Source organism: Vanessa atalanta, chromosome 20, assembly GCF_905147765.1.
Source record: "Vanessa atalanta chromosome 20, ilVanAtal1.2, whole genome shotgun sequence".
NCBI classification, from domain to species: Eukaryota; Metazoa; Arthropoda; class Insecta; order Lepidoptera; family Nymphalidae; genus Vanessa; species Vanessa atalanta.
Window position 1 is genome coordinate 6,159,233 of NC_061890.1, and position 12,577 is coordinate 6,171,809.

General features: G+C 31.7%; 1 protein-coding gene across 7 annotated transcripts in view; it reads right to left on the bottom strand.

The window, feature by feature from the left end:
• LOC125071670 (max-binding protein MNT-like) overlaps positions 1 to 12,577 on the bottom strand; it is a 29,110-nt gene that overhangs the window by 2,918 nt on the left and 13,615 nt on the right. For 4 of the 7 annotated variants that reach the window (XM_047681991.1, XM_047681992.1, XM_047681989.1 and 1 more), the window contains 10 exons: positions 8,157 to 8,376; positions 4,728 to 4,971; positions 3,989 to 4,124; positions 3,715 to 3,782; positions 3,474 to 3,590; positions 3,084 to 3,161; positions 1,554 to 1,634; positions 1,267 to 1,369; positions 692 to 760; positions 41 to 126 (listed from right to left, as the gene is read on the bottom strand). In XM_047681991.1, coding sequence (XP_047537947.1) covers positions 41 to 126; positions 692 to 760; positions 1,267 to 1,369; positions 1,554 to 1,634; positions 3,084 to 3,161; positions 3,474 to 3,590; positions 3,715 to 3,782; positions 3,989 to 4,124; positions 4,728 to 4,971; positions 8,157 to 8,376 — 1,202 coding nt within the window. The remainder of the gene's footprint in view (positions 1 to 40; positions 127 to 691; positions 761 to 1,266; positions 1,370 to 1,553; positions 1,635 to 3,083; positions 3,162 to 3,473; positions 3,591 to 3,714; positions 3,783 to 3,988; positions 4,125 to 4,727; positions 4,972 to 8,156; positions 8,377 to 12,577) is intronic. The other 3 variants (XM_047681995.1, XM_047681993.1, XM_047681994.1) reach the window with 3 other exon arrangements.

The window sequence follows — 12,577 nt, forward strand, 5'->3', positions numbered from 1 at the left end:
GTTGGTTTCTTTATCGGTTAAAGCCTTTATTTAATCTTACCTTGTGTGTGAGTGTGTGCGTTTGCAATAAATGCCCCGGCTGTGACACTACGAGAGGAGTCAAGCCACCGACCAAAACGCTTCCTTCTGAAATAAAACATTTATATAAACTGATTTGTTTATATAATACAATAATTCATTATATTCGACCTACTGAATAAATAAAATTGTTAATCTACATAAAAATATTAAAATTGTAATAATCGAATCGATAATTAAATTAAATGCGTTCCTGCAATCACTAGTTTAATCTGTCTACAAATGAATTATCCAACTGGCAGAGAAAACATATATTATATCTTCTACGTAGTATCGTCGAATTGAAATTTAGTTATGGAACTGATGTAGAACTTATTTTCAATACTTCGTCAAACAATTTAAGATGTCTTATGTAATTAAAAAATTGATATTATTAGCACTGGTTTTATATATGAAAATTAGAAATGTTTATATAAAAAAATACAAATTGGTTTTTAGTAAAAAAAAATGACCGCATTTTATAAAACTTTACTAATAAATAAGTTCGTGTCTAAACTTGCAACTGTATTTTTACTACTTTTATTACTTAATTACGCAAGATCTTATTTTTTTTTCATATCACATTTAATTGTAATATTGTTAAATTGGCTGATTTTAATATATAAATACTTGCCTGTTGACGTCGGCGGTGGCGTCACGATGCCATTTTCTTTAGAAACTTTATTGCTATCAGTGGTTACACCTGAAAAAAGGCCATATTTAAAATAAAAATATAAAAAAAATCATAATAGCAAATTACCAAAAAATATTTTTAAAAAATGGGGAAATCTTACAAATCGTGATAGTTGAAGTTTTATTTATATGATGTACGAATACTACCTTCGAGCATTATCGCTACCGTACTAAGCGATCATGAATATTGTACGGTAATTTTAATATTAAATTATGATTTAGGTCATTTAAATTTTTCGGGCGTTGGTTGTGACAATGAACGGAAAATGATGTAAACTTATTTCATCAAATAACAATAATAATTACTAATTATCGCTCGTTACTGGGTGGGGGGTTAGGTTATTTCAGTTATCCTATGTCCGTTTCTTTACCCTTGTGTATGCAAAATATCTTGGTGAACGGTTGAGTATTAAAGACGTGAAAAACGTAGCAAACAACCTCACTTTGTTTTTATAAAGTAAGATGACATTGACACGACGCACGTGGCATCGAAGGTACCAGGTAAGTATAACTCACCGTTGGTGTGAAAAGACGGCGCTTGTAGTACTCGCAGCCCGCCGCCCGCCGACAACAGTTGTAATGCTGCCGGCCCTACCACAAGACCGCCGCTACTGACCACCTAATATCCAAAGGTACACTTAATATATTTTAGTTATAAAATAAGAGATAGCTTAATTTTACGATTTTGTATAGATAAAATAAAAATTTTATTTCTTCAAATTAAAAAAAAGATTTTTCACAGATACAATAAAATCATTTATTTCCACCTAGGTATATTGACGATACATTTACCATAAACTTACTTGGGATAAAGGGAGATGAATTTGAGCTGGATGCATTATATTGTTCAATGCATTTGTTACGCCATTGACATCTTGACCATTCTGCAATTAAAAAAAAAAACTTTGGTATAATAAAGCATTGACTATATTCAAATAAGAAGACGATTTTATGTAATTCCTTAATGAAAAATAGAGCGCGTTTCGGTTTTCGCGAAAATTTTAGAATATAATATTATATATATATAGGGTATTTTGCAATTTTAAATTTAGAATATTGACGTCACACGCGTGAACTTTGTACACTTGTATATAATAATTTTTATAATTAAATATTATTATTTCAATTAAAATGACCTATGTCATTATCATCTTATTATCCGTATAAATATAGATGATAATATAATACGTATAGTACATATTACGTTATTTAAATATTATACCTACTTAGTACGGCAAATATTTTGGAGATTAACATAGTAAAAAATAAAGTCACTCCCTGCCGTCTGAACTCTTGGATCTATTAAACTACTTTAATGATTTAAGAGAAAGGTTTATATGTATAAAATATACATATTGGACTAGAAAAAAACCACGTATGCCACGCGATTCTCTAATAGGTCAGCTATGTAGTGCACTACTAACAGTTCTTAAATAGTAAATATAATTTTACTTATATTACAACACTATTCCACTAAACTACTTATATCCACTTTAATGTTTCTTCCAAAGTTCCGATAACAGTTTCGCCGACACTCAAAATACCAACCAACCATCTTTCGAATATCATAGATTTTATTCAAGCTCTCAACCAATGACATTGCGTCATTTCAATATCAAAGTTATTTATTTGTCTTTAGTTCTTGTTCCTCCTGTGGTAGGAATTGGCCATAGCAGATACCATAATATTCACCGAAATTTTTACAAAACGCGTAAAAATAGTATTCGTTGATTTTTAAACAGGATATATTCATTTTATATTTATTTCAGTGACTGCAATTTTTATGAAGAGTATTCAGGTCTTTAAATTGGTTTTATTTTAGGAGAATGTGTATTAACTAGCGGTGCTAACTTAAATTATTTTGTATGTTTCAAAATAATTGACTATAGTATAGCTTTTTTAAAGATTTATGTTTGACCCTACCCAAACCTATATTTTAGAAATAACTGCCATATAGTATGGTATACATAGTACACTAAATTAACGACTATTATAGTATTGTCCAGAGGGAAAAGATATAGGATTTTTGATTTGCCGGGAATATTTTAATCGTGTTTATTATTTCCATATGCGATAGGCAAAACAAAGTATTATGGAATTTAGGCTAATTGATGGAAGAGTCGCTGTGTTCCAACGAGATTTCTCTCCATGTGGAGGAAAGCCATTTTAAAAATGGCGTGCTATGTTACCACATAACTAATATCGGAAAATAGAATAAAATAATGAAAATTAAGGAGAATAATGTAAGTTGAAATAAAAATATTTAGGTATTCCACGCTTGATAGATACAAGATAAAGATTTAAAATAAATGCAAAGAAAAGCAGAATGATACCTGCAACGAAGGATCCGCTGGAGCAATCGTCGTAAGGGTAAGGGTATTATGTCTCGTCCCGTACGACGTTCTCACGACCTGAACCAAAACATAAATCTTATAATATCTCCGTGTTATAATAATAAAACAAAGCAAGGTTAGGTCGCGTCAGGTCACGACTCACGCAGATGTGAGTTCGTGGTCAATTTACACGAAAAAAAAGTAATTTGTACGCACTACACGCGACAATATTAATAATTATGTACTTGGTAAATTATTTTCATTAATAGTTATTAACAAAAGTTATTATAATTTTAAGTTATTATATAATTGAAATCGGATAATTACTGATGCAAATAAATAAATTGAAAAGTTTATTTGTAGGTTTTGTGTATAAGCATACGTGATTACCTGTGAAGTCGTAGGTGTAATTTGTATCGGCAACGTACGCAGCTTCGTGCTTAGGTTTAGTGTACGAGGTGGTGAGGAATCCATTCGAATTGCAGAACGCGGCGGCGAAGAAGAAATCTGAAATTAAATAAATTTTATAAATAAACATAAGTTCAAATAAAGTCTAATTTCATTTCATATGTATATAAGTATATATTTGCACATACTTAGTCAATATAATCTAAAAAAAAAATAAACTCACACTTACAGGGATTCCCAGTACCTGCCCATTGACACGATCGTCCCTGTCATTTTCTTCGCAAACAGCTTCTGAAAACCCAAAAGTTTTGACCTCATTTTTCTAAATGTAACAAAATTTGCTGTTTATATGTCAAATATTTTAAACTAATTTATTTAAAATATGATTTTATTCGTTTCATATTAAAAAAAAAACTGTATTATTTATAAAGAAATAAAATATGTATTAGAAGTAGAGTTTTTGACATAAGCCTTAAGAATATATGTCATATACTTACCAATACTGTTTGGGCGTATTGTGGCACGAACGGAGATTTCTCGCTTCAACGCGGCGAGCCGCTGTTGCGCTGCGATCTTTTCGCGAGCCAGACGTTCCATCTCGTGTTCGCTTTCGCGCTCCTTTCGTCGAAGCACCTATGAACAAAGTACTAGGGTAACATACATCGCTTACATGTAGCAATATTGGCAAAGTGTTCTCGATATTTTCTAGAATCTAAATGAAAATTATTATGCAACAATGTGCTTTATTAACAGACCAGAGAAAAATACGAAACCGTGAGATAAAACTTATAATTAAAGACTCAAAGGTCCTTCACGCATCATTTCCTTTATTCAATACACATACATAATAAATTTAATATTATTAAGTGCATTACATTTTATAAGAAAAGCGTGCAGTATTTTAATGCTCTGAGCATTAGAACGATAAATTTGATATAAAAAAATATTTGTTTTAAAAATAAAGGCATATTCTTATTCAACGATATACCTACCAACATTGATTTATTTATGGGCACTGTTTAAAGTTATTTGACATAAAAATGAAATCGTAAGCAAATCTTTATTCCATGAGTATTTTTCTGCGAAGTCTGTTGACGTTTTATATATAATCTCATCGTGTGGAGCCACACCCATCACGCAATTCACGGCTGGACGAAATATTAACATTTTTAACATGTATAAATATATCTACGAAAACTATGCGATATTATATTCTAACGTTAACTATAGTTTTACCTGAATGTAACGTATAGCCGAGCCAAGTATTGATAAGTTGGAAGTCTTTTTATCGTCGGGTGTAGCGGGCAATTGACGCTTGAGGAGTTCGAAGCATTCTTTAAGATGTGCTCGGCGGTTCTTCTCCAACTTATTGTGGACCTCCCGAGTTCCGGCTCGAGGCGCACTCCCGATGCTACCGCTATTGCTTCCGCTCCCGCTGCCGTTACTGCTGACTGATGGGGGCGATGGTATTTGTGGTGGTCTGTGGACAACAATTACAAAGCTATCGTAAAAGATTTAAAAACATTTGATTCCTAACTTTAACCGATATATTTTTTAAATAAACTTGCACTCAAGTAATTATCGCCTTCTATTCTTCTAACCTTGTTCTAAAAAAGTTTGTTTTACAATCAAGGAACATCCATAATAACGATGCGACATGACTCTTAAGTTTCTTGTAATTAAATTACAAAATAAGGGCCTACATAACATCAGATTAATGATGCATACAACGGCAAGGACTGATCTATAGGGCGATGAATAATAAAATTACTTAATATTCGTGTCAATGTATCCGTTACTGAGATTTAAGCATCAAATTATTTTGATTATAACGGTTTTACAACATTGTTGCATGCCAAAAATAAATATTAAATTTAAAAAATATAACATTATAAACCTATAAATCATTCATTTAAAAACAAGCTAATTACATTTAAATTAAAAGCCACAATTGTATATACAGTATGTATTAATATAAAATATTATAATTAGTAAAATTTTGTATCTGTGCAAATAGCCCTCGCGCCATATATCGAACAAAATAACGGAATTGTAATCTCACTTCAAGTCCTTATCCTCGAAGATGGTAACTTTTAAGTAGTTAAATAAAAAAATTACACTTTGAGGTCTTTCGACCTACTTATTAACACCTTAGGAACAAATTATTTATAAGCTCACTGGATATAAACCTTGCGCGAGATAGAACGAACCGCAAGGATACAATTACTGATTCATTTTCGACCCCTTTACATATATAACGCCACATAATACATGGATGATGCTACTAGGACTTAATATATTCGTCGTTACTACTAAGGCATCTATCTATATCGGTCTAAGTTAATAAAATAACTATTTTTTAATCTAAGTCTTCGCAGGTCTTTTGCTCGGCTAATTAGCCTAAACTTAAGTAAAGATTGATTATAAATTACAAGATTTATATTTTACTTGTATATTCTAGCCTATAAAGTTATTATTATCATCATACTTACAGCAACATATAACTGGAGGTTTTTTGTTGGCTGCGTAATCTAAGTTCATTAACGAAAATGAATAGTAAAAAATAAACGGGTATAATTTTTTTAACTGTACATAATACTTCGAGTAAAAATGGTTTCCTGGACAACTCCATTTTTTAAATATGTAGTTGTAAAACCTAAAGTAAACAAATAATTAATTTTTAATTGTAAAAATTACGAAAACATTAGGTTTTATATTTAAGTAGTTAAACAATGCACATTTTTTTATTAATCATTAACCACAAACGTACAAAAAACTAAATTAATGACGGCTGTTTTCAATTGACCAATGTAATCTTAATTGGACACGCAGGTTTTGCCATGTTTTTTTTTTTAAATAATTCTACCAATCTTTTTGTACATTTGTTCCTGAACAAGGTTTTTTCATATCGCAGATCTTGAACAAATATGCATAGTACAGAATTATCGGGTAGTTATAATACTTCTTCTTTAAAGAGTATTTTTACATATTAAAATTATCAAGTTTTTCTTTAAGATTTTTCAAGGATGAACTCTGCGTGGAGCTAATACATATTGACTTCTAGACAGGATTTATCACATATATAATTGTATTTAACAAACATAAATTTGCATTTTAAATGGTGGAAAAATGTAGAAGACTACTGAGTTTTTTGCAAGTTCTTCTCGGTAGAATCTACATTCCAAGCCAGTGGTAGCTTCACTTATTATAGTTTTGTATAATGACGATTCAAAAGTGCTTGTAGAAGGTTAGGTTTTCCTAAAAGTATTTTATAATTTTTAAGTGTTTATTTTTTAACTTTGATGTTTATTTGCTTAGATCAACTCTTGTAAAGCGGAATTAGAATCTCTTTATCTTATATAATAAAACTTGTTTATTTAAATAGATTTTAGCCATTTCATTATTAATAATAAAAATATATAAACAGACTTTACATGCGAAAAATTATCTGAATGTCCCCAAATAAAAACTTCTAACGTATAAATAACAATGTAATAAGCTTACCTTTGAGTATTTTTTTAATTCAGCCCAGCCGATTTTAAAATAAAAATTAATGTCGTTTTAAAAACAAAAAAAAATCTGATTCAAAAGCATTGAGAACTTCCTCTTTAAAGTCGGTTCAAAATAGATGTAATATCTAAATGAATGAAATTGATATTCACAAGCAAACACGTCACACCCAGATATATATATGTATATATATTTTAACAATTTGACTCTTTGAATTACGCAAATGCTTGGTTGATTTTTGATTCTTTGAATGTACAAATAAACTACGTTATGATATTAAATTAGTTGTGTGTTTATTGCAATGTTCCCATGTTTACAGAGTTCTGTATGTGGTACTAAAATATAAGCATAACTAATAATTACTAAAGTTTTACGGAGTTGTCTATGGTTTAGAATATGATTGATAAAATTAACACGTTAATGACCCACTATTAGACCTTCTCCTAATTAGATTTGGGGATTTTTCTACCATGATAGTCAAATGCTATGATAGATACTTGTGATGCTAGCATTTCATCCGACCCTTAAGATTTTACTAACGATGTATTCCTTTACCGCTGAGCACGAGATGAATATTATCAACACAAATTAAGCACACGAAAACTCCATTCACAGCCATTTCCCTTATAAGTAATAATGACAAAAAATATTTATACAACTATCTGGTACAAAAAAGATCTTGCAATATACGAGATAAAAGAAACATAGCAGCTATTATTAAAACAAAACTTAAATACTGGTTCCATCGAAAGTAGTTCAAATAGCGGAGGTATTTCTAAATATGGAGGGTTCATAAAACAGTTGAAAATTCGAGATTTGATTTGTACTACCCAATTAACAATTTCTTTTCGACATGAACATATTTCCAATTTAAGGTTAAACAAAAAAAATATTTAGTCGTTAACTAGTTTCATAGATCATTTTAAAATTTTTTTGAGATATATCCGATTTTTTTTTTTCAATATATTTTTTTTTAATCCGATACTGTCAGCCACCGATACTATAAATAATAAAACTTAACTTTAATAATGATAACTTTCTAACTGTTGACGTCATAACAGAACAAAATTACAGATTAAATTCGCAAGCACGTGGTACGAAGAATTCAATACCAGCTGATTTGAGCATTGTACTTACTGGGAGAACATAACTCACCCATGACTATTGTTTGTATTACGCGACCTGGAATGTTCTTGTACGAAGTCGAGAGGCGCGGAGGGCGGTACGGCGGGTATAGGGACCGGCGCGAGGGGCGCGATAGGCACAGGCGCAGGGGGCACCACCGGCACCGGCGACGTCGGCCGCACCACGCCATTACTACGCGTCACCGATACTCCTGTCAGTCGCACGGACACCGGCGACTTCGGCTCCTCCTCTGTAAACAAAGAACTACGTGTAAGAAAACCACTACTACGTTTAATTTTCTCGAAACAACCTACGAACGGACGTGTTGACGATGGCCGACATGTCAAATCCGTGTCAACCGCTCATCGGTGGCTGCAGTCTGTGGCGGTAAAGTACTAGGCGAACATACCAAGGTAAGAGTTCAACAACGATGAAACGAAAGGTCGTATACGAGTGAATGAGACGGTTGTAATACTTAAGCGTGTTCACCTTCAATATTTTAAAAACGACGTAATACCGCAGGCAATAAAGTTCATATTCTTTTGTATTAGAAATATTTTGGGACATAAAAGCGAAGTCAGAACGTTGGAATTGTGTTGAGGAAAAGAGATAGAAAACATAGGCGTGGCCTATAGAATGACGTAAAATAAAACAGAGTAAGCACGCCAGTTTTTTGACATTACTAGTTGCTACGCCGAAAATCAGCTGCTCGTCGACTCGCGCTATTCTAACCCAAGAGGCTGATCGTAACGTATAATAATATTACGACTCTGTACTCTGTAGAACTAGCGTCTTGCGAAAACTGCTTACGTGCTTACTACATACATACATATTATAAAAATTGCTTGCGCAAAATGGTCATTAACTCTAATAAAACAATTTAATACAATTAGTAAATTGTCGTTATATTCTTCGATTATGACTTTCATGAATGTACGAATGAATAATTTTCAATAAAAATGCCTCCGTCTAAAAACTATCCGTATTTTGAATACACGAACACTTATCGCTGTGTAGTGTAGATTTGGAAAAACATTTCAGTCGTAATAATCGTTAAAATTGGTAAATAATGAAATATATTATTTTATTAACATCTTTCTTTCTGATTCAACATATGTTTTTTTGCAAAATTGTCAATATTATTTCAAAGTTATTTTTTTCCATTATCTAGTGTCAATCTATATATTAAAAAGCGAAACACCACTAACTGATTAAAATTTAGCAGGTAGGTTCCTTATTGGGTGTAGATATCCGTTAAGAATGGATTTTATGAAACTCCACCCACTCCAGCATATTAATTGTGGCCATCTCGCGGGATTAACTTGATTATGTACAAGAATTTCATAACACAAACAATCAGAATTTGCATTTATTTGTATATGTATCTTGATAAGGCTATCTAACGTCAATCCACAATCCAGTTTTAATGGCTATGGCATCGCATTGGTGTTTGTAGTTACACAAAAACATATATTCTCACCTTCAGAAGAGAATCAGGCCAGCTGTTTCTATGTTAGAAAGTAAATTGTGTATGTTGTTACAACTGCCAAAGTTGACATTCCATAGCATTTGTTTTACAAGCGACCAAACCTTGAGTTATTTCAAAAATGGAACTACACAACACCGAAAAACAGTACTTCTATCATATTCGTCTACGGTCTATCAATTCCATAAACAAAGTTGTCATTTCTCAACTCTTTTGACGTGAAAACGATAGTACTATTAAAATCCAGTGTCCTACGGAATTTACTAACTTGGGCCCCTTGGGACTAAGCGCTCGTAGTTCCGAAAATACGGTTGTTGCTCGCAGTTCCGAAAGAGTTTGTTGCGGAATAACATTATCAAGGCACGTTTATCAAGCGTACCATATTATTAATGAATAATGCAATAAAAATGACGTATTCATAATGATACTAAGATTTATATTGTGCAGTCTGTGGAATGAAAAATTATATCATCTTGAATGCATTTGCAATTTTTCTTACTATTAAATAAAATTACCGATTGTTTATTATGTAATATTTTTACCTTAAATGAAAACCAACAGATTAAACAATATCAATTATTATTCCTATAAATATATATCTTAGATACAGAAGATAATCTGAATGTATTATCTAATACATACATTATATACACAAATAATTTTAAAGTTAGATTTTACATTTATTTGAAAATGTGTTATTTAATTTGCAATGTGATAGAATAGATTACAATAAGGAATACTAAAAGGAAAACGGATAAGTGGGCGGTTGGTTACTGACCTGTCGTTTTAATACGTTTAACGTCAATTTGAATAGGTAAAATGTCTAAGAATTGTACCTACCCATAAGGCTGGTGAACTCGTGACTTTGAATAACAATTTCGACTTTGGTTAGTAATCATTTTTAATACATTAAAATAATCACTCATTATAAATCAAATCGAAATATTCCTCGTGCCAGTAGACACTAACAGACACTTTTGGATCATCAAGTTAGGTTATGTGAAGCTACCAACGATTTGCAATGTAAATTCTACCAAGAAGAACCGGTAACACGTAGTTTTCTTTTTTTTCATCAGTCTTTAATATATCGTTGACTAGTTGTCATCTGCGATTTCGCTCGAGTTTTAGGGGGTTAGTAAGGCATAAAAAATTGAGGTTCCGTGGGGTTCGAGCTTGCTTCACACCAAATTTTATCAAAATCTATTCAGTGGTTTGGCCGTGAAAGAGCAACAAATAGACAGACATACAGATAGACAGAGTAACTTTCGCATTAATAGTATTATTATAGTATAGATTTATTTATATATGTATGAAAAATATATCCTGTTGAATATACTACCTACATCTTCCTCTATTGTCAATTTATGTTTTTTTTATATATAAATTGAGTTTAACAAATATTTTTTTAACTAAGGACTTACTGTGTCGATGAAAGAGATCTCAACCATTAACATTTAAAAGGACAGATAATGATACTTGTACGAAATCTTCTAATGGGTGATTCAATTCAACAGAAAAAAAAAATATCAATCAGTTACAGTAATCCTGTGATTATTCCCGTGAATCCTAAAGTATTCATTTGATTCAATATTTATCCTCAATGATACCAAAGCGACCAAACTGTTTTCACAGAGGTCAACGAATAAATAACAACAACGGTTCTAGTCGAATTAATTTCAATGCGATTTTAAAAAAAACATTTATGAGACGCAATTCAATCAGAATTATTTTATGTATCCAAAAATACCACCGATTTTATTTAGCCAGAGAAATATAGATGAGAAATATAGTTAGTTAGTTAAATAACATAACGTTTTTAAAACTTACATTTATGGCGTAATAGCTCCTGTCTATTGCACTCCACTAGGATAGCATGTCGGGACAGGAGCTACGACCGAGTCTACTCGTGCGTCATAATCGAACTTCTCCCGATTGTCGTAGGCGTTTATGTCGTAGTCGGGTGGTTCAGATTGAGCAAAAAATAGTGATATTGGCATTTCGAGGACGAGTACAGATGAAAATATAAATGTTTTTATTATGAAATATTGAATCACACTTACCAATATAATAATGGTTTAAATGTTATGTAATACACCTAAAGTACTAATAATGCGTTTAATGAAAAAATCAAACTGAATGGAAGTAAACTGTTGACACGTCAGAAATATGTCTCCTAGTATATATGATCTCCTGGTAAAACTAGCGCATGGCGCCGCGCGAAGTTGCCAATTCTTCGAATCGCGGAGATTCATCTCGTTTCCTTCGTAACTATTACTAGTGTAATTAAAATAATAATAATAAATATGGTAACACTGCACATGTAAACTTATCAATACCATTATTACTAATTCATATTTTTTTTAAAAAGCTTGTCTTCGTGTTATCGAAGTGCTTTGAATTGCTATAGACAAGATATGAGCCCAGATGGACCACAAGATAAGACAACTGACTATATATTATTACAAATGGAACAATAGTTGCTTTGCTTATGTCGACGGCGCATGAAGTGGGGAGGAGCGCGAGGCCAAAATGGATAGAACACAATATGGAGTGGGGAGGTCCAGGTCGGCACGTGACAGACAGTTACGTGTAGCGAGTATAAGCGACGACCGTCCTCGTATTTTTTTTTCCTAACAAAATCCGTCGTAGTAATTATTATAAAATATTTCCAAAAAACAGTAGAATTACTTTTGGAAGTAACTTGTTTAAAGAATATATCATTCAAGTGCATACAATTACGACATTATTTTGACGTAAATAATTTTCGCTTTTTTCGTTATCAAAATAAAAATATGTACTTATATGAAAGCAAATAAACTACAAATGACAGGAAAAATTTTGCTTGCCAATAATATTTTTATCGTAATGTCAACAACCTCGCTTTTGCGCTCTACATTTTATGACGTTCTTTTACTAACCAGCACGTGTAAGAATTATTTTTGTTATCTGAATAGTTATGTCAGCG